The following is a 27,557-nucleotide window of genomic DNA, read 5'->3' as shown; positions in this document are numbered from 1 at the left end:
GATACATGTGGAAACAATGTAACGTTTGGACAGTTTCTTTGGTCTATCTCAAGTAAGATTTTGGATAGAAAGTTCACGGATTTACACTGGGCTCCCATATACAGTATATGTATGCCTTGTGATTATAAAATAGACATGGTTGCTAAGCAAGAAACATTTAATGACGACGTGAAATATATTCTAGATAAAGCAAACGTAGAACAACATATAAGAGATGAAGTGAATAAAGCCATTAATGAACAAAACCTCATAGAACACTCGTTACGAACCCTCGTAGGTACGTATGCCACAAAAGGCCACCATAGGCCAATAATACCGAAAGGGTGTGTTTCTGAAAAAGAGCTTGCAAGAAGAATATGGCACGCATTCCAAATTCAAGGTTACACAACAATGACGTCGAGTTTCCGGAACGAGAGTTCAATGACGTCACGGAGGAGGAAACAGAAGCACGCCTGCAGAAGGCGGTCAACGAGGCTGTGGAGCGCCGGAAGTTGAGTGGTGGCGAGTGCGCGGCTCAGAGGCACGCCTGGATGGTGAAATTTTGCAAGGGAGTCAGTTCGGAGGTTTTAAAGATGTCACATGACGCGTATTATGAGGACTTTTTCATGTTTGGTTATGACATTGATCCTAGCATAATGTGAAAGACATACAAACAATTAACAATTATTAAATACAAACAATCTTATTGTTGTATATGCAGACGTTTATTTCAAACATTTAAATATGTTCCTGGCCAAATACTCGTGTGCGTGTGTGTTTGTCGTGCGTGCATATCTGTGTGTGCGTCCGTACGTATGTGTGTGCGTTTTGTCTACGTTTTAGATCTTTGCGGTATATTTTAGATGCTTCACAATATGTATAATAAAATACTACCAATGTGATATTTTAACAAATATGATATTTATAGAATCAGTCATTTTTATTCACAGTTGACTTCCGCCTTTTTTGGTGGCGATACCACGAGGAAGGGGCGCGTCGCACAGGGGCGATAAACGCTTTCTTCTCAAAGTCGATAGACGCATACTGACAGCCGCTCTTTCTATGTATGTCCACTATGCAGTCATAATGGCCGGCGTCTGCGGTCGGGTCTGTGCAGTCCAGTGCAGCGTAATGGAGCTCACGGTGCTTTATGCGACTCTGTAAGAATATAATTCATATGAACATTTCCTTCAGATATATTGACATAAAATCATGATGGTGAAATCGAGGACGACAACGGTGGCGGCGCTGGATGACGATGATGATGATGATGATGATGATGATGATGATGAGAATGATGATGCATTATTAAAAATGAAATAACGATTTTACAGTCCCACCTTACGCCTGAATGAGCGGGCAGCGACCAAAACCTGTCCTGTTATGTTTGAATACGTTGGCCCGTAATTCGCGTAGGCGTCGCCTGACCCGCGCGGTAATTCTGTCCCTAGCTTACTGACGTCAACGTTAGGGGGGAATGTCACTGAAAACGTTTTAGACCTTGCTTCATCGCCAATTGTGTTATGTCTTTGTGATTTGGGTATCACTTGAGAATATTCCGCCGCTTTTGTTTCTTTTCCCATGTCCAATCGTCTTTGAGACTTAGGAATCACATGAGAATATTCCGGCGAAGTGTTTCTTGTATCACCTTCAGCGTTATGATTTCTTTGAGACTTAGGAATCACTTGAGAATATTCTGGTGCATTGTTAATAGTTCCCGTCCATGTGGTCTGTTTTCTTTGAAACGTTGGTGTAACCGATTCATACTCTGGGGGAACACGTTTATCATCTAAACGACCCGAAGCTGGGTTGACGGATGACCGGCAATCCTGTATTTTTGCATACTGGTCTTCACAGGAAGATGTGGGAACGCCCTGGTCAGGACGTTTAGGCAGTATCCGGGCTGTTGCTTTTTCGGTTTCGAGAGCTGCGTCGTGGCTTTTGTGTTGGCCTAAAATATTTTCCATACTTGAATATGTTTCAAATGTCGCAAAGGACTTCCAAAATAGAAAGATAATATTTGTTTACAAATATCAATATCGATACAATAATTGTTAGACAAGCTATGAATACATTAGTAGTTTGCCTATTCCTGCGATGGAAACTGTGATAACAGGCAGATCATCAACAAACTTACATGCACCCGGGCATTATCATAATGATACTATTACAAATAAAAACATATGTACGAATTACGTATTGATAAACTATTTACGATAATATTGAACTATAAACTGATTAAGCAAAACATGTATATATAGAAGCACAGGAAGTCGTCTTAAATATCATCAGCAAATGCCACATGATGCATGATATCTAATTATTCTCCCAAGAAAGAATTGGACAACAAAACTTATTGTGAAACATCACCATGAAATACAAAATCATGCAGGGACTAATCAAACATTATTTGCACTGAACACTAGGTTTTGGGTTGTAGCTGGAAGAGAAGAAATTAGAGAGTATGAAAATGAATGTAGAGAGTGTCGAAGACGCAAGAAGAAATTAGGACAACAGATCATGGCCACGATACCGAGTAACAGAACAGAGGGTACTATGAGAGCATTCAGTGATGTAGCGGTAGACTTTGCCGGCCCCTTCATGACGAAGCAAGGTCGAGGAAAAACAAGACTTAAGAGATACTTGTGTGTTTTTACATGTACCAAAACAAGAGCAGTTCATTTTGAGGTTGCCTTCAGCTTAGAGACAGACAGTTTCCTGAATGCGTTTTACAGATTTGTGAGTCGCCGAGGTCTTCCCAATGTAGTAGTGTCTGATAATGGCACAAACTTTGTAGGTGCGGTTCGAGAACTCAGGGACTTATATGATAAACTCGATAAAGATAGAATTGAGCGGTCTGCCGCCAATAGGGGGGTACGATGGCGTTTTAACCCTCCTCTAGCGCCTCATTTCGGAGGTGTACACGAATCAATGGTCAAAAGTGCAAAACGAGTAATGGTCGCAATACTTAGTAAAGCTGACATTACTGATGAGGAATTAGTCACAGCAGTTGTAGGTGCAGAAGGGCTTGTTAATAGTAGGCCACTCACATACCAATCATCACATCCTGAGGATAATTGTGTACTGACACCAAATCATTTTCTTCATGGTCAGGTTGGAGGACAGTTTGCACCAGATTCAGTAGATACCACCAGCTTTACAATTACAAAAAGATGGCGATTCATTCAAGAGCTGGTTAAACATTTCTGGAGAAGGTGGCACCAGGAGTTCTTACCAACCCTTGGAGTGCGCAGAAAATGGAACCACACTCATCGAGACTTCTGTGTAGGAGACGTAGTGCTCGTTGTTGATCCAGATTCTTCGCGTGGCCAGTGGAATCTCGGAAGAGTCACCAACACCCATCCGGGAATTGATGGACATGTTCGTGTCGTTAGTCTTCAGGTCCGTGGCAAGGTCATGAAACGACCCATAACACGTCTGTGTCTTATCGAAGAAAATTCAGTGTAATTTCGAAGATAAAAAAAAACAAAAAACAAAAACTGTTCCAGATGTCGAAGAAACCGGATGTATATCACAGTTGTGTTATTTAAAAATGTAGTGTTAGAGCCATAATAATGCTCTTTCATATTAATGCAAGTGTTTAGGAAGTGTAAGAGCCATAATAATGCTCTTTCATTGTGAAAACCAAGTTAATATCACTTCAGTATTGTACAAAAGAAGAAAAAGAAGAAATCTAAAGTATTTACAGTTGAAGATTTCTTATTTGTATAAAACTAATATAAACTGTTGTGTATATTTTGATTTAAATGAACTTTGATTTGAAGTTAAATTACCAAACATTAAACATAGTTGTATAATAATATTTGATTGATCTTAGCACTATGAAATCTGTGAGGTTTTTATGAATTATTGTTAGAATATAATTGTACCAATATGATAAAACATGTTCACTATAGTTGAGTTGTGCTAAAAGTAATTTAAAGGTAAATATATTATGTCATTAAATACATAAGTATATTAAAATTGAGTCATGAAAGTAATAAATCATACGGTTTGAAATTAAATCACACTTAAATTGCTTAAACTATGATTTGAATTATTATTTATTGTTTTTTAGAATTGAATACTGTTTTGAAGTAAGGTTGTGTAAGGAAACATAACTTGGTGAAAATTATATATCATGGGCTGTATAAAAGATTACTTGAATTGTTGTGTTGGTATATAATGGAATTGGTTCCCAAGCGGGGAAAATTGTACCAACACTTTTATGTGTAAAGCTTACTTTATTTTCAAGTTACAAGTGTTAAATAACGATTGTTTGTGAGAGAAAACCATTTAATAATTATTGTAATTATGATATGCATTTTGAAATGTGTTCATGGTTAAATATCATTGTTAATGGTAATTTCAGAGGAACTGAAAAAATATGGTATACTTATTGAATGTAACTTTCACTGCAATTGACAGAATTGAGAATACTATATGATACAAAAGTTTGTTAAGTATTATAGCAATTTATGATAGTCAATTTAGAGATTTGTCATTACAGTTGAGAAATACTTATATACATGTATTAACATTATAGTGAAAATAGTATGTCTGTTATTCATTGTTTATTGCATTTGAGTTTGAGAATTTGATGAGTATGTTTCATCAACAGGGGGGATATGTTGTGAAGGCATTTATGGATCAGTGGAATGTAACCTTAATCGATTGAGTTTTTTTTTGGAATGAATGAAGTAAAGAAAATAGTAGCATGGTGAAAATAAACATAGAAAAATTAAACATTTAAGTTATGTTCATGCCCCTGTCAGTTGAAAACAATTATAGATTAAAAATAGGTAATCATACAGAACAGGCGGGATTTAGATCACGTATAGGAACTGTTGATAATATTTTCCTCATGCAAGGTATATAACTATTACTAGTATGTTGAATCAAAGGAAACGTTTATACTGCGCTTTTATGGATTAAACAAAAGCATTTGTGAGAGATAATATGTGGTATAAATTGATGAAACTTGGAACTAGGAGTGATATGTTGAATATAGTAAAATCTATGTAGGATTCGGTCAAATCTAAGGTGAAACATAATACTGTTTAGGAGATAATTTTAATTGTGTTCGCGGTGTAAGACAAGGAGAAAGTATGTCGCCTTTCCTTTTCTCGATGTTTCTGAGTGTCATAGAATATATTTTTATACAAAAAGGTTGAGATGGGATTGATGTCGATATGTTTTAGGTATTCCTTATTTTTATATGCTGATGATATTGTTATATTTGCAGACTCAGCAAATGAGCTGAAGTAAAGATAAGATGCTATGCTTAAATACTTTAATTTATGGAAATTAGTTGTAAATACAGATAAAACACAAATTATGATATTTAGTACGACAGGGAGAAATAATTTAAAGTTGTATAACAATAATGAGGAATTGTAAATCGTCAATAGTTTTTTTATATCAAGGCGTGGAGTTTAGCAACGGAGGATCCTTTTCGGACGCCCAAACTACATGGGCAGACCAGGCGCTTTAAGCCTTTTTTAAATGAATTAGTATATTTATAAGTTCTCTTGTCTGTAATTAAAGCATGGACATGATCTATTCTATAAACTAATTGCACCAATTTTGAAAGAAACAAGAAGTACATAAAAAGGATTTATATTATGCTTAAAATGACATAAACCGAAATGCAAACAAACCGAATTAGTGTTCACTTACCAAAGATCTTCTTTGTAGTTTAGGTTTATATGGGGCATGGTTTTATCAAGAAATAGGTTATGTTGAATTATTTTTGTCAACATAAGTGAACCAGCGGTTGAAAGGTAGCTTCATCCAAGATTGACATGGCAGACTTAATGTAATTATTAGAAGACGAATATAATTTTGTTTTTGAGTGCACATTGTATAATAAACATAAAGGTAAATATTTTCCTATGTATTATAGCGAACATTCCACCCAGTATGCATAAATAAGTGGAATATCTAAATTAACTTTTGAAAAGTTGTAAGTATTTTATTTTTAAAACATTTCAATTAAGAAACACCGCACTATGCTCCATGTATAGTGTAATTATCATTTATTTTTATTGACAATTACAGAATCAAGCACTCTTTTGAAGCCTAAATATAAACAAGTAGCGCATCTCCCTATGTCTGCATGCATGTATTAGTCTTTATTCATTTATTTTTTGCATAAATTTTGAGCTTTTTTAATCGTCATATAAGGTTGTTTAATTCCCTTCTAATACAAAATAAATGACAACAGCATAGAAATGAAGACAATTGAATTGAAATTAACGGTAATTTTAGTAAAACTTACGATTTCTGCGGACAATCAAGACAGATCCGACCACGATAACCACAACGATGATTGCTGCCATCACTATGGCAACCACAGTTGCAATGTTTGGTCCAGTCGATATATTTACACTGTTGTCTGAATCTACGTCTAGCACACTGCCTACAGGCGGGTCTGATTTCGTTGAATCCTCATTGATATCTACAATATATTGTAATTACTTTTATTTAAGAGGTTAACATATGTCAGGGAAGAGGGTAGATATTACTTGCAAACTAAAGGGTTGGGGCAGGTACAAGCGGTCAAATTGTATAAATTCAACACAAAAACAGTACTTAAATCAGGGCTCAGCTCATGCATGTTCTATCACATGTTGAAGCGACTATTAAATTAGCGACATTAAAATAGTTAATGCCCAGAATAACTAATTGTTGCAACATGATTTTTATCTTATTTGTCTATTCACTATAATCGTTATTTAAGCAACCGTAACTAATTGAAAACGTTAACGTACCGGTCATAGTTAGCCTATGTGTTGTAGTAACGGTGCTCACGTGCGTTGTTTCCGGCATCTTCCACGTGAACGTCCAACGTGAACTCTGCAATGTTAAACCGCTTTGCCAGCAGTCCAGAAAATACTGACCATTATCTGCTGCGCTTATGTTGTATACGGTGAGAAAGTTACCTGACTCATTATATTTCGGATCGAGTTTAGGGCTGTCTTTCAAGGGTATTACAATGATTGGTGCGCGTTTTGCAGATTCAAACAGCCAGCGACGGTGGTTGTAGGTGATATTAGCCATAAAAAAGGGGCTCGGGTAAAAACGGAGCTTGAGAATGTCTTTATTTTGGTCACCTCTCACATTTCCGCAACCTGCAAAAGAATCATAAAGATATCAATCAATTGCAGGTTTTGAACAACCCGAAGATCATGACAATTTTTTACAGTTGAAAATTAAAAAAGGACATAGCTGAGTCCATCAATGAGATTGCTCTACTAACTCAAATATACAAGATCTATTTACAGAACAGAAATATTTTATTACATGTACAGATTACAGTTGTTTTTTTTGCGTTACATGGTATAAATATATCAACATTGTAACTATACTATGCGTATTAATGATTTATAAAGGGTGAACTGAACAAGTTATGTTGGAATTCATCAAAGTTAGTACAATAATATTATTTGACTTTCGTATTGGTTTACATGTTGGAACAGTAATTTTCAATATATGACTTACTAGCATGACAAATATAGTATAAAATATCTAAACATAAGGTTAAACTTGAGTTAAATATTCTAAATGTAAAATATTCTCACACAATATCTCACACTGAAAAAAATCATTATTGATATATCAGCCAAATTTTGGTTTCGATATATGATGTGGATGTTTAGAGACTCCATTCTGTTAATGTTAAATGCTTCATTGCTCAATTTAGATTAAGACTTAAACACACTTATATCACCCAGTGGAGAGAAGCCGTTAGTACGTCAACCGGATTTACACTATTTCCTGCTCCTATATAGTGACTAAATGAGAGAGTATATTCCTTTTTTAAATATTATATAAATAGGCCAAGCATGTTCAAATTTATTCAACTTCTCAATGTAAGAAATAAATACTAACTGCATAAACTAGCATTGCATATCGTTAACGCTTCTAAACGAAGAAACAATATTATCAATATTGTACAGTAGAATATATTTTGTAATACATTTCCTTCTCTATTGTAGTTTGTGACATGTTATGCATAATAAAGCTAATTAGTGCTATTAATTGTGGTTTAGTCTTATTTCATTACTTGTGTATCTATGAATTTCTGATTTATGTATACGATGATAAACTGTATATTCTTAAATCAAAATAAAATGTATGTTAGGTTATGTTATATCAAGTAACAAAGTCACACATTAACCTCATTTATTGTTGCGCTTACTTAAAGCATTAACACTTCCTACATCCCTGATTGTTGTGCTTCTTCTTACACTTATATCCTTCTATCGCAGTTGTTTGTTGCGCAATTTATTGACATGAGTACCCTTCTACCTCAATTATTGGTTGTGTTATCTATTGACATGAGTACTCTTCTACCTCAATTATTCACTGCGTTATCTATTGACATGATTACCCTTCTACCTCAATTATTGGTTGTGTTATCTATTGACATGAATACCCTACTACCTCAATTAGTCACTGCGTTATCTATTGACATGAGTACCCTTCTACCACAATTATTCACTGTGTTATCTATTGACATGAGTACCCTTCTAACTCAATTTTTCACTGTATTATCTATTGACATGAGTACCCTTCTACCTCAATTATTGGTTGTGTTATCTATTGACATGAGTACTCTTCTACCTCAATTAGTCACTGCGTTATCTATTGACATGAGTACCCTTCTACCTCAATTATTCACTGTGTTATCTATTGACATGAGCACTCTTCTACCCCAATTATTCACTGCTTTATATATTGACATGAGTACCCTTCTACCTCAATTATTCACTGCGTTATCTGTTGACATGAGTACCCTTCTGTCTCAATTATTCACTGCGTTATCTGTTGACATGAGTACCCTTCTGCATCAATTATTCACTGCGTTATCTATTGACATGAGTACCCTTCTACCTCAATTATACACTGTGTTATCTATTGACATGAGTACCCTTCTACCTCAATTATACACTGTGTTATCTATTGACATGAGTACCCTTCTACCTCAATTATTCACTGTGTTATCTATTGACATGAGTACCCTTCTACCTCAATTATTTACTGTGTTATCTATTGACACGAGTACTCTTCTACCTCAATTATTTACTGTGTTATCTATTGACATGAGTACCCTTCTACCTCAATTATTGTTTGTGTTATCTATTGACATGAGTACCCTTTTACCTCAAACTCCGGTTGACCATACTTAGAACATGACCTTTCTTTTATCACAATTATTAGATGCGCTTATTTAATAATTTTGTTTACAAAAATTATTTTAATTAGAATGTAAACCCTTAAGGTATTACGACCCTTATGGGCATCATTTCAAACTATGATCAGCTTGATAAATTCTAAATGTGTATCATTTTCTGGAATCAAAAACACAATTTAAAAGATAAATAACAATTGTTAAATAACAATTTTATCAAAACTTGAATTACCCTACCCCCCCCCCCATTTCAGATTTTATTATGAAAACAACATTACCCGAGAGACAAGAAATATACTTTATTTAAATTATTTTTCAACATTTTGGTAATAATTTGATATCAGAGTAACAAGTAATAGATTTGCTTTCAGAAATGATACATTATTGATCACATTATCAAAAAATATAATCAAACTGTACTGAAATAGCCATATGGTATGACAATTTTAGCATACTGTTTTGACCGCGTAAAAATTGGAACATAGTCGTTTAAAGCAAAATCAACAAGTTCTAGAAATATTAATTTAGTTTGAAATTCCGAATCACCTATTTTAGCTGAAAAAAGGCAATATAAACTTGAAAGCTTATGAAAACAAAGAAGAAAAATGGAAAAAGAATCTTTAAAGATATATGTGCTTCTGGATTGATTCGAACCTCTACCTTGAAACCCTCGAAATATTTGTAGTCATGTGCTTAACAACATAGGCTACAGCATTAACATTGAAGAGTTAAAAGTGGAGGTTTTCATTACGTGTGTGCTACCTTAAACAGCTCAATACTACATTATGTATAACTTACTTCTTTCCTCGGATCGGGCCCACTTTTGAAGCAAAGCAATAATCAGCAGACTCGCTAGAAGTTTGTATTCCATCGTGTGTTTCATCTTTATCATTCGCTATGTTAAATGGAACAGATTCTTGTGGTTTGATCATTAGGCGATAAACTCCTGATTAAAATAATAGATTACATGTTGTTTCAAATAAACTTTGCCGTTGTTAAACTGTAGACAGAAAAATGCATAAATATTTCAGTGATGTATCCTTGTATCAGTCATACTGAGCACTGATGTTGCTAACATTTCATGTGTACGTTGAAACCAGACTTACAACATTAAAGTTACAAGTGCAATCTTTAAGGATATGGGTGTGTTCTCTAGCGAGTAAGATTCCGGAAGCGCGTGAGTGTGTTTTCCTTACTGTTTATCTAATGTTAAGGAAGCATGCATTCACTGTTACCAGCGCTTCATCTGTCAACAGGGGTGCAGTAGTGAGTAATGACAAATCATTGAAATGAGCTTTACATAACGACTTGAATGGAAATATACATATCTTGTGAACCTGGTAACATTCGTGTTAAGTTGAAGATAATGCCTAACGGTACATAAGACGAACTGTTTGTTTCAGTGTAAGATCGCAATATATTTTACCGAGTGGGCGCCAAAAACTATATTTAATGAGTGACGTAGCCACGTGTAAAATATATACTTATGGTGTTCATGAGCTGATCTTACGCGTAGGCAAACATGTTTTTTTTTTTTTTTTTTTTTTTTGTTTATTACATGCCTGTATATACAAATTGTCTATTTAAGTGTAAGATCGCAAAATACCCAGTAAGCGCGGAAACTATATTTAAGTCGCCTCTGTTTATTATATGCCTACAATGGAAACGAAATAATAGTTAATTGTAATTTTCAGAAAATCGCGCAAATTCTTTTCAGAAATGACGTCGTTGCGATGGGATCCCAGCCTCTCTGCTCGTTGACTTTTGATTTGAAGTTAGGTCGGGCTAAGATTTCCAAACAGTAAAATCATTCAAATTGTCACTCTTTCAAACAAGGAAATTTGATTTTTATTTCACTATTAAAATAGTTAATACAATTAATATCTTTAAATTACGGGAGCATCTAACAAAAAAATAAATATTCGACGACATCAAGCTTGACTGCGACACGATATGTTTAATATGACGTATCAACGCGTGTCCAAAATCGATGTATCTGTATTCTTTGGTTTCTAAGTAGACTTTTTGGCGGTAGGCGTTAAAGATAAAAAATTTAAACATGTACGTGGAACTTGGTAAGTCTGTTACGAACAAAATACATTGTAACATTAAAATGCGAAAGACAACAACATATAACAAAGTGTAAATTGTGTTATATTAAATAAAATACAAATATTAAAGTGCTAATAGCAAATTATTGCAAATAATTGCCAATCTAAAAATAGTAAAAATGTTGATTTTCTTAGTGCGATCATACGCCAAGCTTACCACCGACAATTCAATCTGCATTGAATTAAATGTTCAGTTCCGGGCGTGCACTTTTACTTTGCTTCGATATCAACCATCACTTAAATAAACATGTCTTTCAGAGTTTAAATTGATAAACGACAATAGTAAAATACTTTGCTCTTCAAACCGACCGAAGACGCAATATCTCCTTTTTGTTTAAAATAAAAAAAAAACTAATAAGGAGCATGCAACTTATTGTGGAGAGTTTCGTGATAAATAAATTGATTGACATACAAAGTTGAATGATTGTGGTATTTATTTGTCATATATGTATATTTCTTTTGATTGCTTTAAAGCATAACCTCGTATCTACTGCCTTTGTAAACATTCATCGGAAAACATGTTTCAGTTGGGTTCATGACAAGGAGAGAGGTTGGCCATTGTAACTCCCAAAACTACTATAGAATATGCATTCCGGAACTTCCGTTTGATAGGCAAACATAATAAACATGCATATAAGCGTATATTTGGACCACAAAAGTCATTTGATTTGATTTTTACAATGACAAACACTATTTTTACCGTAACCCACGGTGTTTATAGAATTATAAATTGCTCAAGATATCGCACAGGAACCGAGTATAATGTACATTTTTTCCCTTAGCCGCTAAAGAGCGGAACATCTACGTAGCGCATGCGCAATGTATTCAAAACGACGGATCGTGAAAGCGGTGCTGAGCAGCAAGCCGCTGTTTTATTTATCGGATCGGCACAAACTGAACTACTGTCGCGTGGCAAATGTTGGGAGCACGTTTTGGACGCAGGTCTTCCTGTCGCTGCACGGCGTCAACCGGCGCCAGGGAAAACAGGACGCTGGCGACACGGTATTTGACCTTCCACGTGACGCCGCGCACGGGAAAATGAAACAACACGGTAACATTACCACGAAGTCGGTTGAGCGCCTAAATGGTACTACTTCCTTTCTCGTGGCTCGGAGTCCGTATTCTAGATTGTTTTCGTCTTATATTGATCAAATTTATTTGCCAAATAAATGGAATATAGCTAGATCTATGGGAATAAAAGGCGATAAATGTGGAAACAATGTAACGTTTGGACAGTTTCTTTGGTCTATCTCAAGTAAGATTTTGGATAGAAAGTTCACGGATTTACACTGGGCTCCCATATACAGTATATGTATGCCTTGTGATTATAAAATAGACATGGTTGCTAAGCAAGAAACATTTAATGACGACGTGAAATATATTCTAGATAAAGCAAACGTAGAACAACATATAAGATGAAGTGAATAAAGCCATTAATGAACAAAACCTCATAGAACACTCGTTACGAACCCTCGTAGGTACGTATGCCACAAAAGGCCACCATAGGCCAATAATACCGAAAGGGTGTGTTTCTGAAAAAGAGCTTGCAAGAAGAATATGGCACGCATTCCAAATTCAAGGTTACACAACAATGACGTCGAGTTTCCGGAACGAGAGTTCAATGACGTCACGGAGGAGGAAACAGAAGCACGCCTGCAGAAGGCGGTCAACGAGGCTGTGGAGCGCCGGAAGTTGAGTGGTGGCGAGTGCGCGGCTCAGAGGCACGCCTGGATGGTGAAATTTTGCAAGGGAGTCAGTTCGGAGGTTTTAAAGATGTCACATGACGCGTATTATGAGGACTTTTTCATGTTTGGTTATGACATTGATCCTAGCATAATGTGAAAGACATACAAACAATTAACAATTATTAAATACAAACAATCCTATTGTTGTATATGCAGACGTTTATTTCAAACATTTAAACATGTTCCTGGCCAAATACTCGTGTGCGTGTGTGTTTGTCGTGCTTGCATATCTGTATGTGCGTCCGTACGTATGTGTGTGCGTTTTGTCTACGTTTAAGATCTTTGCGGTATATTTTAGATGCTTCACAATATGTATAATAAAATACTACCAATGTGATATTTTAACAAATATGATATTTATAGAATCAGTCATTTTTATTCACAGTTGACTTCCGCCTTTTTTGGTGGCGATACCACGAGGAAGGGGCGCGTCGCACAGGGGCGATAAACGCTTTCTTCTCAAAGTCGATAGACGCATACTGACAGCCGCTCTTTCTATGTATGTCCACTATGCAGTCATAATGGCCGGCGTCTGCGGTCGGGTCTGTGCAGTCCAGTGCAGCGTAATGGAGCTCACGGTGCTTTATGCGACTCTGTAAGAATATAATTCATATGAACATTTCCTTCAGATATATTGACATAAAATCATGATGGTGAAATCGAGGACGACAACGGTGGCGGCGCTGGATGATGATGATGATGATGATGATGATGATGATGATGATGATGAGAATGATGATGCATTATCAAAAATGAAATAACGATTTAACAGTCCCACCTTACGCCTGAATGAGCGGGCAGCGACCAAAACCTGTCCTGTTATGTTTGAATACGTTGGCCCGTAATTCGCGTAGGCGTCGCCTGACCCGCGCGGTAATTCTGTCCCTAGCTTACTGACGTCAACGTTAGGGGGGAATGTCACTGAAAACGTTTTAGACCTTGCTTCATCGCCAATTGTGTTATGTCTTTGTGATTTGGGTATCACTTGAGAATATTCCGCCGCTTTTGTTTCTTTTCCCATGTCCAATCGTCTTTGAGACTTAGGAATCACATGAGAATATTCCGGCGAAGTGTTTCTTGTATCACCTTCAGCGTTATGATTTCTTTGAGACTTAGGAATCACTTGAGAATATTCTGGTGCATTGTTAATAGTTCCCGTCCATGTGGTCTGTTTTCTTTGAAACGTTGGTGTAACCGATTCATACTCTGGGGGAACACGTTTATCATCTAAACGACCCGAAGCTGGGTTGACGGATGACCGGCAATCCTGTATTTTTGCATACTGGTCTTCACAGGAAGATGTGGGAACGCCCTGGTCAGGACGTTTAGGTAGTATCCGAGCTGTTGGTTTTTCGGTTTCGAGAGCTGCGTCGTGGCGTTTGTGTTGGCCTAAAATATTTTCCATACTTGAATATGTTTCAAATGTCGCAAAGGACTTCCAAAATAGAAAGATAATATTTGTTTACAAATATCAATATCGATACAATAATTGTTAGACAAGCTATGAATACATTAGTAGTTTGCATATTCCTGCGATGGAAACTGTGATAACAGGCAGACCATCAACAAGCTCACATGCACCGGGCATTATCATAATGATACTATTATAAATAAAAACATATGTACGAATTACGTATTGATAAACTATTTACGAGAATATTGAACTATAAACTGATTAAGCAAAACATGAATATATAGAAGCACAGGCGGGATTTAGATCACGTATAGGACTGTTGATAATATTTTCCTCTTGCAAGGAATTATAACTATTACTAGTATGTTGAATCAAAGGACACGTTTATACTGCGCTTTTATGGATTAAACAAAAGCATTTGTGAGAGATAATATGTGGTATAAATTGATGAAACTTGGAACTAGGAGTGATATGTTGAATATAGTAAAATCTATGTAGGATTCGGTCAAATCTAAGGTGAAACATAATACTGTTTAGGAGATAATTTTAATTGTGTTCGTGGTGTAAGACAAGGAGAAAGTATGTGTCATAGAATATATTTTTATACATAAAGGTTGAGATTGGATTGATGTCGATATGTTTTAGGTATTCCTTATTTTTATATGCTGATGATATTGTTATATTTGCAGACTCAGCAAATGAGCTGAAGTAAAGATAAGATGCGTTGCTTAAATACTTTAATTTATGGAAATTAGTTGTAAATACAGATAAAACACAAATTATGATATTTAGTACGACAGGGAGAAATAATTTAAAGTTGTATTACAATAATGAGGAATTATAAATCGTCAATTATAGTTTTTCATATCTAGGCGTGGAGTTTAGCAACGGAGGATCCTTTTCGGACGCCCAAACTACATGGGCAGACCAGGCGCTTTAAGCCTTTTTTTAAATGAATTAGTATATTTATAAGTTCTCTTGTCTGTAATTAAAGCATGGACATGATCTATTCTATAAACTAATTGCACCAATTTTGAAAGAAACAAGAAGTACATAAAAAGGATTATTATTTTGCATAAAATGACATAAACCGAAATGCAAACAAACCGAATTAGTGTTCACTTACCAAAGATCTTCTTTGTAGTTTAGGTTTATATGGGGCATGTTTTTATCAAGAATTTGGTTATGTTGAATTATTTTTGTCATCATAAGTGAACCAGCGGTTGAAAGGTAGCTTCATCCAAGATTGACATGGCAGACTTAATGTAATTATTATATGACGAATATAATTTTGTTTTTGAGTGCACATTGTATAATAAACATAAAGGTAAATATTTTCCTAGGTATTATAGCGAACATTCCACCCAGTATGCATAAATAAGTGGAACATTTTAATATCTAAATTAATTTTTGAAAAGTTGTAAGTATTTTATTTTTAAAACATTTCAATTAAGAAACACCGCACTATGCTCCATGTATAGTGTAATTGTCATTTATTTGTATTGACAATTACAGAATCAAGCACTCTTTTGAAGCGTAAATATAAACAAGTAGCGCATCTCCCTATGTCTGCATTCATGTATTAGTCTTTATTCATTTTTTATGCATAAATTTTGAGCTTTTTTTAATCGCCATTGTAAATGTACATGTTTGCCAGATGGGTTTAAGCCCTTCTTGGAAATAAATGTTCTGTTGTGTTCATATAAGGTTGTTTAATTCCCTTCTAATACAAAATAAATGACAATAGCATATAAATGAAGACAACTGAATCGAAATTAACGGTAATTTTAGTAAAACTTACGATTTCTGCGGACAATCAAGACAGACCCGACCACGATAACCACAACGATGATTGCTGCCATCACTATGGCAACCACAGTTGCAATGTTTGGTCCAGTCGATATATTTACACTGTTGTCTGAATCTACGTCTAGCACACTGCCTACAGGCGGGTCTGATTTCGTTGAATCCCCATTGATATCTACAATATATTGTAATTACTTTTATTTAAGAGGTTAACATATGTCAGGGAAGAGAGTAGATATTACTTGCAAACTAAAGGGTTGGGGGAAGTACAAGCGGTCAAATTGTATAAACTCAACACAAAAACAGTTCTTAAATCAGGGCTCAGCTCATGCATGTTCTATCACATGTTGAAGCGACTATTAAATTAGCGACATTTAAATAGTTAATGCCCAGAATAACTAATTGTTGCAACATGATTTTTATCTTATTTGTCTAATCACTATAATCGTTATTTAAGCAACCGTAACTAATTTAAAACGTTAACGTACCGGTCATAGTTACCCTATGTGTTGTAGTAACGGTGCTCACGTGCGTTGTTTCCGGCATCTTCCACGTGAACGTCCAACGTGAACTCTGCAATGTTAAACCGCTTTGCCAGCAGTCCAGAAAATACTGACCATTATCTGCTGCGCTTATGTTGTATACGGTGAGAAAGTTACCTGACTCATTATATTTCGGATCGAGTTTAGGGCTGTCTTTCAAAGGTATTACAATGATTGGTGCGCGTTTTGCAGATTCAAACAGCCAGCGACGGTGGTTGTAGGTGATATGAGCCACAAAAAAGGGGCTCGGGTAAAAACGGAGCTTGAGAATGTCTTCATTTTGGTCACCTCTCACATTTCCGCAACCTGCAAAAGAATCATAAAGATATCAATCAATTGCAGGTTTTGAACAACCCGAATATCACGACAATTTCTTACAGTTTGAAATTAAAAAAGGACATAGCTGAGTCCATCAATGAGATTGCTCTACTAACTCAAATATACAAGAACTGTTTACAGAACAGAAATATTTTATTACATGTACAGATTACAGTTTTTTTGCGTTACATGGTATAAATATATCAACGTTGCAACTATACTATGCCGTATTAATGATATATAAAGGGTGAACTGAAAAAGTTCATCAAATTCATCAAAGTTAGTACAAGAATATTATTTGACTTTCGTATTGGTTTACATGTTGGAACAGTAATTTTCAATATATGACTTACTAGCATGACAAATATAGTATAAAATATCTAAACATAAGGTTAAACTTGAGTTGAATATTCTAAATGTAAAACATTCTCACACAATACCTCACACTGAAAATAACAAATTATAGATACATCAGCCAAATTTTGGCTTCGATATATAATGTGGATGTTTAGAGACTCCGTTATGTTAATGTTAAATTGCTTCATTGCTCAATTTAGATTAAGACTTAAAGGCACTTATATCACCCAGTCGAGAGAAGCCGTTAGAACGTCAGCCGGATTAACACTATTTCGTGTTCGTATATATTGACTAAAGGAGAGAGTATATTCCATCTTTAAATATTATATAAATAGGCCAAGCATTTTCAAAGTTATTAAACTTCTCAATGTCAGAAATAAATACCAATTGCATAAACTAGCATTGTAATATATCGTTAACGCTTCTAAACAAAGAGACAAGTAGAATTCATATTGTAATGCATTTCCTTCTCTATTATAGTTTGTGGCATGTTATGCATGAGGAAGCTAATTAGAACTATCAATTGTGGTTGAGTTTTTTTCATTATTTGTGTATTTATGAATTTCTTATTTATGAATATGAGGATAAGGTGTATATTCTTAAATCAAAATATATTTATGTTACTTTATGTTATGTCTAATAACAAAGTCACACATTAACCTCATTTATTGTTGCCCTTACTTATAGTTATTAGTTGTGTTATCTGTTTACATGAGTACGCTTCTACCTCAATTGTTCACTGCGTTATCTGTTAACATGAGTACGCTTCTACCTCAATTATTCACTGCGCTATCTGTTGACATGAGTACGTATTTACCTCAATTATTCACTGCGTTATCTGTTAACATGAGTACGCTTCAACCTCAATTATTCACTGCGTTATCTGTTGACATGAGTACGCTTTTACCTCAATTATTCACTGCGTTATCTGTTGACATGAGTACGCTTCTACCTCAATTAGTGTTTGTGTTATCTGTTGACATGAGTACGCTTCTACCTCAATTATTCACTGCGTTATCTGTTGACATGAGTACGCTTCTACCTCAATTATTCACTGTGTTATCTGTTGACATGACTACGCTTCTACCTCAATTATTCACTGTGTTATCTATTGACATGAGTACCCTTCTACCTCAATTATTGTTTTATGCTATCTATTGACATGAGTACCCTTCTACCTCAATTATTGTTTTATGTTATCTATTGTCATGCGTAACCCTCTACCTCAATTATTCACTACGCTATCTATTGACATGAGTACCCTTCTACCTCAATTATTGTTTGTTTTATCTATTGAACTGAGTACCCTTCTCTCTCAATTATTCATTGCGTTATATATTGACGTGAGTACCCTTTTACCTCAATTATTGTTTGTTTTATCTATTGAACTGAGTACCCTTCTACCACAATTATTCACTGCGTTATTTGTTGACATGAGTACCCTTCTACCTCAATTATTGTTTGTTTTATCTATTGAACTGAGTACCCTTCTACCACAATTATTCACTACGTTATTTATTGACATGAGTACCCTTCTACCTCAATTATTGTTTGTTTTATCTATTGAACTGAGTACCCTTCTACCACAATTATTCACTACGTTATTTATTGACATGAGTACCCTTCTACCTCAATTATTCACTGAGTTATTTATTGACATGAGTATCCTTCTACCTCAATTATTGTTTGTTTTATCATTTGAACTGAGTACCCTTCTACCTCAATTATTGTTTGTGTTATCTGTTGACATGAGTACCCTCCTACTTAAATTATTCACTGTGTTATTTATTGACATGAGTACCCTTCTACCTCAATTATTGTTTGTTTTATCTATTGAACTGAGTACCCTTCTACCTCAATTATTGTTTGTGTTATCTATTGACACGAGTACCCTACTACCTCATTTATATACTTTGTTATTTATTGACATGAGTACCCTTCTACCTCAAGTATTGTTTGTGTTATCTGTTGACATGAATATCCTTCTACCTCAATTGTTGGTTGTGTTATTTATTGACATGAGTACCCTTCTACCTCAATAATTGTTTGTGTTATCTACTGACATGAGTACCCTTATACCTCAAATATTGTTTGTGTTATCTGTTGACATGAGTATCCTTCTACCTCAATTGTTGGTTGTGTTATCTATTGACATGATTACCCTTCTACTTCAATTATTGTTTGTGTTATCTGTTGACATGAGTATCCTACTACCTCAATTATTCACTGCGTTATTTATTGACATGAGTATCATTCTACCTCAATATTTGTTTTTGTTATCTATTGACATGAGTACTCTTCTACCTCAATAATTGTTTGTGTTATCTATTGACATGAGTATCATTCTACCTCAATAATTGTTTGTGTTATCTATTGACATGAGTATCATTCTACCTCAATTATTGTTTGCGTTATCTATTGACATGAGTATCATTCTACCTCAATAATTGTTTGTGTTATCTATTGACATGAGTATCATTCTACCTCAATAATTGTTTGTGTTATCTATTGACATGAGTATCATTCTACCTCAATTATTGTTTGCGTTATTTATTGACATGAGTACCCTTTAACCTCAAAAGCCGGTTGTCCATACTAATGACATGACCTTTCTTTTATCACAATTATTAGATGCGCTTATTTAATAATTTTGTTTACAAAATTATTTTAATTAGAACGTAACCCCTAAGGTACGACCCAAATGGGCATCATTTCAAACTACTAATCAGCTTGATAATTTCTAAATGTGTATCATTTCCTGGAATCTAAAACAAAATTTAAAAGATTTGTACCGTCAAATAACAATTTTATCTAAACTTGAATTACCATACCCCCATTTCAGATTTTGTTATAAAAACAACATTAGCCGAGAGAGAGGAAATAGCGTTTATTTCATTTATTGTTCAACATTTTGGTAATAATTTGATATCAGAGTAACAAGTAATATATTTGTTCTCAGAAATATACATTATTGATCTCATCATCAAACAGTATAGCCATATGGTATGACAATTTTAAAATACTGTTTTGACCGCGTAAAAAATGGTTTTAAAACAAGATCAACAAGTTCTAGAAATATTCATTCAGTCTGAAATTCCGAACCACCTACTTCAGCCGGGCCTGAACGTATTGAACTCTTCAAAAAGCTAATATTTGATAAGAAACAAAAAAAACAATATAGACTTCTGTAAAAATGTAAGCTTACGGGTGTGCTACCTTAAACAGCTCAATTCTACATTATGCATAACTTACTCCTTTCCTCAGATCGGGCCCACTTTTGAAGCACAGCAATAATCAGTAGACTCGCTAGAAGTTTGTATTCCATTGTGTGTTTCATCTTTATCATTCTCAATGTTAAATGGAACAGATTCTTGTAGTTTGATCATTGGACGGAAAGATCCTGATTAAAATAATAGATTACATGTTGTTTAAATTAACTGTGCCGTTGTTAAACTGTAGCCAAATATATATTTCAGTGGTGTTGCCACACAATCATATCCTAGTATCCATCTTACTGAGCACTTATCTTGCTAAAAGTTCATGTGTACGTTGAAACCAGATTTACAAAATTAAAGTTACAAGTGTAATCTTTAAAGATATGAATGTGATCTCTAGTTAGTAAGATTCCGGAAGCGAGTGAGTGTTTACTCCTTACTGTTTATCTAATGTTAAGGAAGCATGCATTCACTGTTACCAGCACTTCATCTATCAACAGGGGTGCACATATATGGTGTGTCATTTACTAGTGCGTAATGATAAACAATTGAAATAAACACTTCAAATACATGAATGGAAACATACATATCTTGTGAACCTTGTTATTTTGTTAAGTTGAAGATAATATCTAACGGTATATAAAGACAAACAGTCTGTTTCATTGTAAGATCGCAACATATTTCACCGAGTGGGTTGCCAAAAACTATATTTAATGAGTGACGTAGCCAAGAGTAAAATCTTTCTTTAAGGTGTTCACGGAGCTTATCTTACACGTAGGCAAACATGTTTTTTTTACCCTGTAAGCGCAAAAAAATATATTTAAGTGGCTTCTGTTCTGTTTCTAAATGCAATTTAGATGCCAGGCATAAATTATACTAATATAATTTTTAATTTTTTTCAAAGTGTCGCTAGACTATTTTTTATCGTATGATATTGATATTTATTGTTTTTAATTCAGACGACCAGTTAAATACCACATTTCATTTTATTGTGTTTCATATTGTTAAGTATGTTGTACATTTATTGTTCAAAAGCTGTCTAGTATTTTAATGATATTGCTTGTAGTTAGCTATCAGATTATATCGTTGTAAAGCGCCATTGAACGTGTATATGAAAAGGGCGCTATATAAGTTTGGTAAATAATAATAATAATATGCCTAAAATGGAAACGAAATAATAGTTAATTGTAATTTTCAGAAAATCACGCAAAATTGTATGTTACCGTTACGTCATTTCAGAAATGACGTCGTTAGGATGAGATCCCAGCCCTCGCGATATGTTTGATATGACGTCATGTTCGGTACGTCTCAAATTGTGCACCGTTCACTTGAACAGACTTTAAGGAAAACGCCTTTGTTGAGTACAGTAATATAATTTGTCGATGATGATAAGAAATTACAAGTTAAAAAAGTAATATTTTTGAACACATAAATTATCAACGATGCATTTGATAGCATGTCCAAAGGGGATTATCTACGGGTGTCCAAATTTGACTTTAGACTATTAATAAGTTAGTGTTTTTTTTGGCGGTAGGCGTTGAAGATATTTAAAAAAAAAAAAAAACATGTACGTGTAATGTGGTAAGTCTGTTACGAACAAAATACATTGTTACATTGAAATGCAAAAGACATCAAAATATTATAAATTGTGTTTTGTGTTGTATTAAATAAAATGCAGGGATAAAAATGCTACTAGCAAATTATTGCAAATAATTGCCAATCTAGAAATTGTATAAATGTTGCTTTTCCTAGTGCGGTCATACGCCAAGCTTAACACCGACAATTCAATCTGCATTACTATCGTGGTTCCGTGATTATCTCAGTAATCGTAGGCAACGCGTAGTTCTCCCTGGCTCCATGTCTAGTTGGGCCCAACTTGAGGCCGGTGTTCCGCAAGGTTCCATTCTAGGTCCCCTTTTATTTCTTATATTCATAAATGACATTGTTGTTAATATTGGTAGTAATATTAGGTTATTCGCAGACGATACCAGTCTGTACATTCTGGTTGATGAGCCCCTGAGGGCCACTGAAATAATCCAGAGGGATATTCATAGCATAAGTAGTTGGGCTGATAAATGGTTACTAACCTTTAACCCTGCAAAAACTATGTCAATTTTGTTTTCCCGAAAACGACAACCTCGTTTCTACCCCGAGTTAACTATGTATGGTCAACAAATTTCAGAAACTAACTCGCACAAACATCTTGGTTTGGTCCTCTCCAGTGACTGTACATGGCACGAGCACTTTGAGTACATTAGAAGTAAGGCCCTCAAACGCATATGCATCATGCGAAAGCTAAAATTCCGTTTGGACAGAAAATGTCTAGAAATTATCTATTTTTCATACATTCGCCCAATTCTTGAATATGCTGATACAGTGTGGGATAATTGTACAGACTACGAAAAAAATGAACTTCAAAAGATTCAAAATGAGGCCGGTAGAATCGTCTGTGGGGCTACAAAGCTAGTATCTATTTCCGTTCTTCACAAGGAACTGAGCTGGCCTACTCTTTCAGAAAGACGACTCAATCACAAACTATGTCTCTTCTATAAAATGGACAACGGCCTTGTACCTGAGTATTTATCATCCCTTACACCCCAAACTGTTGGTTCTCATAATTATCCACTACGCAATGCATCTAATACAAGAACGGTTATGTCACGTACTAGTTCTTACTTTTCCTCTTTCCTTCCTTCTTCTGTACGTGCATGGAATGAACTTTCTCGGGATGTGCGGGACAGCCCTTCTATTGCTTCTTTCAAGAGATCTATTTCAAATCAATCTTCAGTCTGCCCTCCATACTATTACAACGGTAGCCGTCGCTTGCAGGTACTCCACGCTCGACTGCGTACTAGTTGTAGTGCCCTTAACTATCACCTCTTTTGCAAAAACATAATAATTTCTGCTCTATGCGAATGTGGTGAAGTTGAAAGTAGCACTCACTTCTTCCTGCATTGTCCCTTGTATACGGATATTCGACAAACCTTAATTCGTGATATGTCTAGAATCACACGTGTTGACATTGATATCATTCTCAACGGTGATCCTACCCTTAACAACGAGAGCAACTCAAAAATCTTCAGTTTTGTTCATAACTTCTTACAAAACTGAAACGCTTCTGATTATGCTATATTCCCAGACTTGACCCTTTCTACCAAACGGTACAGGTACCCAACTATCATCAATCTAACTATCATCAAACTTACATATACTCTCGCTCTGTCTACTTTTTTTCATCCATCCATCTTTTTTTTGTTACCCAAATCATCATTTTTATACACTATTTCAAACGCTTTCTTTCGTTCTCTTAAGATAATATTCTGTATGTTTTCATTAACAACATATATACATGTAATTAAAATTGTCTAACCTTCTCATTACTCTGCATAACGTGTAACTTAATTCTCACGGAGAGAAACTTTATAAGCTATGCTTTCGTTTCAATCCGATTCAATATAATAATGCAAATACTTAAATTATATTTAACGTGTATTATATGTATATTGAGATATGTTGAATAAAATATGTTTAAACCAATCTGCATTGAGTTAAATGTTCAGTTCCGGGCGTGCTCGTTTATTTTGCTTCGATATTGACTATCACTTCAATGAACATGTCATTCAGAGTTTAAATTGATACACGACAAAGGTGTATGGAGGCTATTCGTTGCCAAAAGTCAAGACGTGTAATTCCCACAATGTGCTTCGTAATCGTACTAAATATCTCTTACATTTGTCAATGTAGACGTGCTATTTGTTGTTTCTATTCGTCAGTTTTTCTGTATTGATTTGTCATTTGTCATTATAGTAGTCAAAATGTATATTGTCAGATCGACCCTGTATAAACTCACTAAAACATAGATCGTATAACTTGCCTTTAACAATATGATGATGTAATTTAGAAAGCCGAATCATGCATATGTAAAACTGCAATCCTACAGTCGACACTCGCATTCGTAAAATGAACATTTGCAGTCCAACAAGTCCAGGTTTACAAAAGTCAATTGACAAGTTCAGAATTACAAGGATAGACGATTTCGCCTATACATTATATGGTAAATGTCACCGAAAGAAACGAAGGTGAATGGGCGGAGCTAACAAATCAGATTGTCTTTCGTTTATTTTCGTCGAATCAAGCAAGGGAGATAACATCTTCGCCTACCTCCTGTAAATTCCCGGTTGTAAGTTCGAGTACTCTCTCTTTTTTTCACAATAAAAACTAAAATTAACTTCATCTTTTATTTTATTTTGACGATCAATGTTCCTAAATGGGTTATAAATCACCATATTATTTAGTCAATTGCAGTTGGGTGTATCTGAGCTGGGCTCACGGACCTAGATTTATACTGCCACTGTCAGTTGTTTTTTTTTACTTATATACCCAAGCAAGCAAAAATTATTCATTTATTTTATTTACAAGTGGACCATGGGCGGATCGTTTAGTGGGGGGGGGCTGTAGGGCCTGTGCCCCCCATTTGGCCCGCAAGTTAACTTAAAGGTTAATTTTTATGTCATTATTTCTCAGAATTTTTTTTAATTACGCCATAATGGACCAATTCAGACTAAAAATATTTAAAATATTCTAGGGGGAGTACCCCTAAACCCCACTTCCCACATTTTAAACATATTAATGTCATGCCCACTCGAGGGATGATGTCCAAAAAGTTGTGCCCCTAAGTAACGCCCCTCTAACGCAAGTCCCTGTTCAAAACCTGCTCCAGCAAACCCACGAAACTTTTGATGGACATCATAATGATATCCACCTAGTTTTGTTTGATGTTATACATTTACTATCTTAATAAGCATGTATGGTGTAAACGTGTAATTTCAATACATCATTGAAACAAAACAACAGCCCTCCAACCCACTTGTGTCCCCCAGTTATGTGAATAATTTCAACTTAATGAAAATTTAGATTTTTTTCTTCGTAAATTTTAAATTATCTAATATTACTTGCAATCTTAAACATTGCAAAAATGCAAGAAAGTGTCCTCCAATGGTAGAATTTGAAATAGTGTTTATAGTAATTTAAAGCTGCACTCTCACAGATTGACAGTTTTGACAACCTCTTTTTGTCCCAGACTCGGCTGATTTTGGCAGCAATGCTTTCTATACAAATAATAAGATTACTCACACTAAAACAGATCTAAATTGTTTGAAAAACTGCCGACATTTTTCCTTTTTCTTTAAACGTTACTGTAGTAACACTTTTAGCCATAAAACATCAATTTGCGAACGTAAAACTGAAAAACTGTATCTGATTTTTTGTCAGCAGTCTTATACCACTGGTATCCAGACATTTACGCAAAAATTGGCTAATTCCAAAACAAAAGATAAAAATAGTTGTCAACACGGTCAATCTGTGAGAGTGCAGCTTTAAAAGAAAAATAAGACAATGGGACTTTTCATATATATATCAAGTATAATTCAATGCTAATGACTTACATTTTGTTGTGTTTGAGTCAAGTATCAGTTTGCATACATCTCATTTCATGTCATATGTGCGTATTAATAACTATTATATAGACAAAAACATGTTGTAATATCATATATTATTTTATTCGACATGAAATAATTTATAATCCATCCTGTTTCCAAATCATAGTCCATAATGTCATAATATAGATTATTCGTAATGTCCATAATAACGTTCGCAATGTCCATGGTCCAAAGTATCCATAATTGGTTTAAATAGAGCCGAGTGATAGCGGAAATTTCCGAAAGACGTAAGGAGGAGTTAAGACATGGTTAAGGCGGAGTTAAGACATGGTTAAGGCGGAGCTATCTATAAATAAAATTAAATTCATCTCGTAAACATGTTGAACTGCGAATGAAAAGTCACCACCATACAATGTACTTTGTAGAACTACGAACTGAAATATGTCTTCTACACACCGCAATGTAAAACTCGGCATGTGACTTTCACAGAATGACATGTGTTTAACATACACAACTTTATAAACACGACTGAATCGTCTGTTGAATAGATGCAACGAGAATAAAACTCCAATTGGTACAATGAAAAATGAAAATGTGCAGTGTAAAATGTAAACATACAACCGATGAGTTGGCGGTTGTAAAATGTAAATTGGTAAATCATCAATGTTACAAACCTAAAATACACACATACACGTCTGGACTTTTGGCAACGAATAGCCTCCATATGATTGTGGTATTTATTTGTCATATATTTATATGCGTTTAATTGCTGTAAAACATAACCGTTGCTCGTATCTACTGTCTTTGTAAACATTCATCGGAAAACATGTTTCAGTTGGGTTCATGAAGGAGAGAGGTTGGCCATTGTAACTCCCAAAACTACGAAAGAATATGCATACCGAAACTTCCGTTTGATAAGCAAACGTGATAAAAAATAAAAATTAGCATATTTTTGGACCACAAAAGTCATTTGATTTGATTTTTACCATGACAAACACTATTGTTTTACCATTACCTACGTTTTTCTATAGAATTATAAATTGCTCAAGATATCGCCCAGGAACCGAGTATAGTGTACACTTATTCCCTTAGCCTGCGCTATGTTTTGTAAAAATGATATTGAAAGGTAACAAACTTTTAGCGGTTTTTCTATCTGATGCGAAATGTATTTTTGTTATTGCAATAACCTTTTGTGACGTCACAAACCAAGTAGTATGACTACACTGCAGGTCATGGGATATCGTGCACAGATGATAGAGATATCCAGTACAGGGTGTTTCCAGTGTATAGTACTGACACTGGAAGATGCTTAGTAATGCTGGTGGTGTCCTTGGGTTGAAGGGCACGTGTCTCACCACTGGACCACCTGACCATAAAGTTTCGATACATTGTATTTTTGTTACGCAGTATGCAACGTTTTAAAGTGTTATACAGTA

At 34.9% G+C, this 27,557-nt stretch overlaps 2 protein-coding genes across 2 annotated transcripts; both read right to left on the bottom strand.

Moving 5' to 3' along the window:
- Positions 1 to 682: 682 nt before the first annotated feature.
- LOC128233611 (uncharacterized) lies at positions 683 to 10,277 on the bottom strand. The gene is made up of 5 exons (XM_052947365.1): positions 9,974 to 10,277; positions 6,753 to 7,112; positions 6,260 to 6,439; positions 1,320 to 1,930; positions 683 to 1,137 (listed from the first exon to the last, which is right to left on the bottom strand). Exons 1-5 carry the CDS (start codon positions 10,065 to 10,067, stop codon positions 910 to 912), a joined length of 1,473 nt encoding a protein of 490 aa, XP_052803325.1. The 5' UTR covers positions 10,068 to 10,277; the 3' UTR covers positions 683 to 909.
- Positions 10,278 to 13,172: 2,895 nt separating this feature from the next.
- LOC128233474 (uncharacterized) lies at positions 13,173 to 21,096 on the bottom strand. Its single transcript, XM_052947157.1, has 5 exons — positions 20,721 to 21,096; positions 16,740 to 17,099; positions 16,247 to 16,426; positions 13,810 to 14,420; positions 13,173 to 13,624 (listed from the first exon to the last, which is right to left on the bottom strand). Exons 1-5 carry the CDS (start codon positions 20,812 to 20,814, stop codon positions 13,397 to 13,399), a joined length of 1,473 nt encoding a protein of 490 aa, XP_052803117.1. The 5' UTR covers positions 20,815 to 21,096; the 3' UTR covers positions 13,173 to 13,396.
- Between the last annotated feature and the right edge of the window lie 6,461 nt (positions 21,097 to 27,557).

The sequence above is a fragment of the Mya arenaria genome, chromosome 5 (assembly GCF_026914265.1).
Source record: "Mya arenaria isolate MELC-2E11 chromosome 5, ASM2691426v1".
Taxonomy (NCBI): domain Eukaryota; kingdom Metazoa; phylum Mollusca; class Bivalvia; order Myida; family Myidae; genus Mya; species Mya arenaria.
Note: the sequence above shows the minus strand (reverse complement) of the source record. Positions and strands in the feature narration are given on the sequence as shown.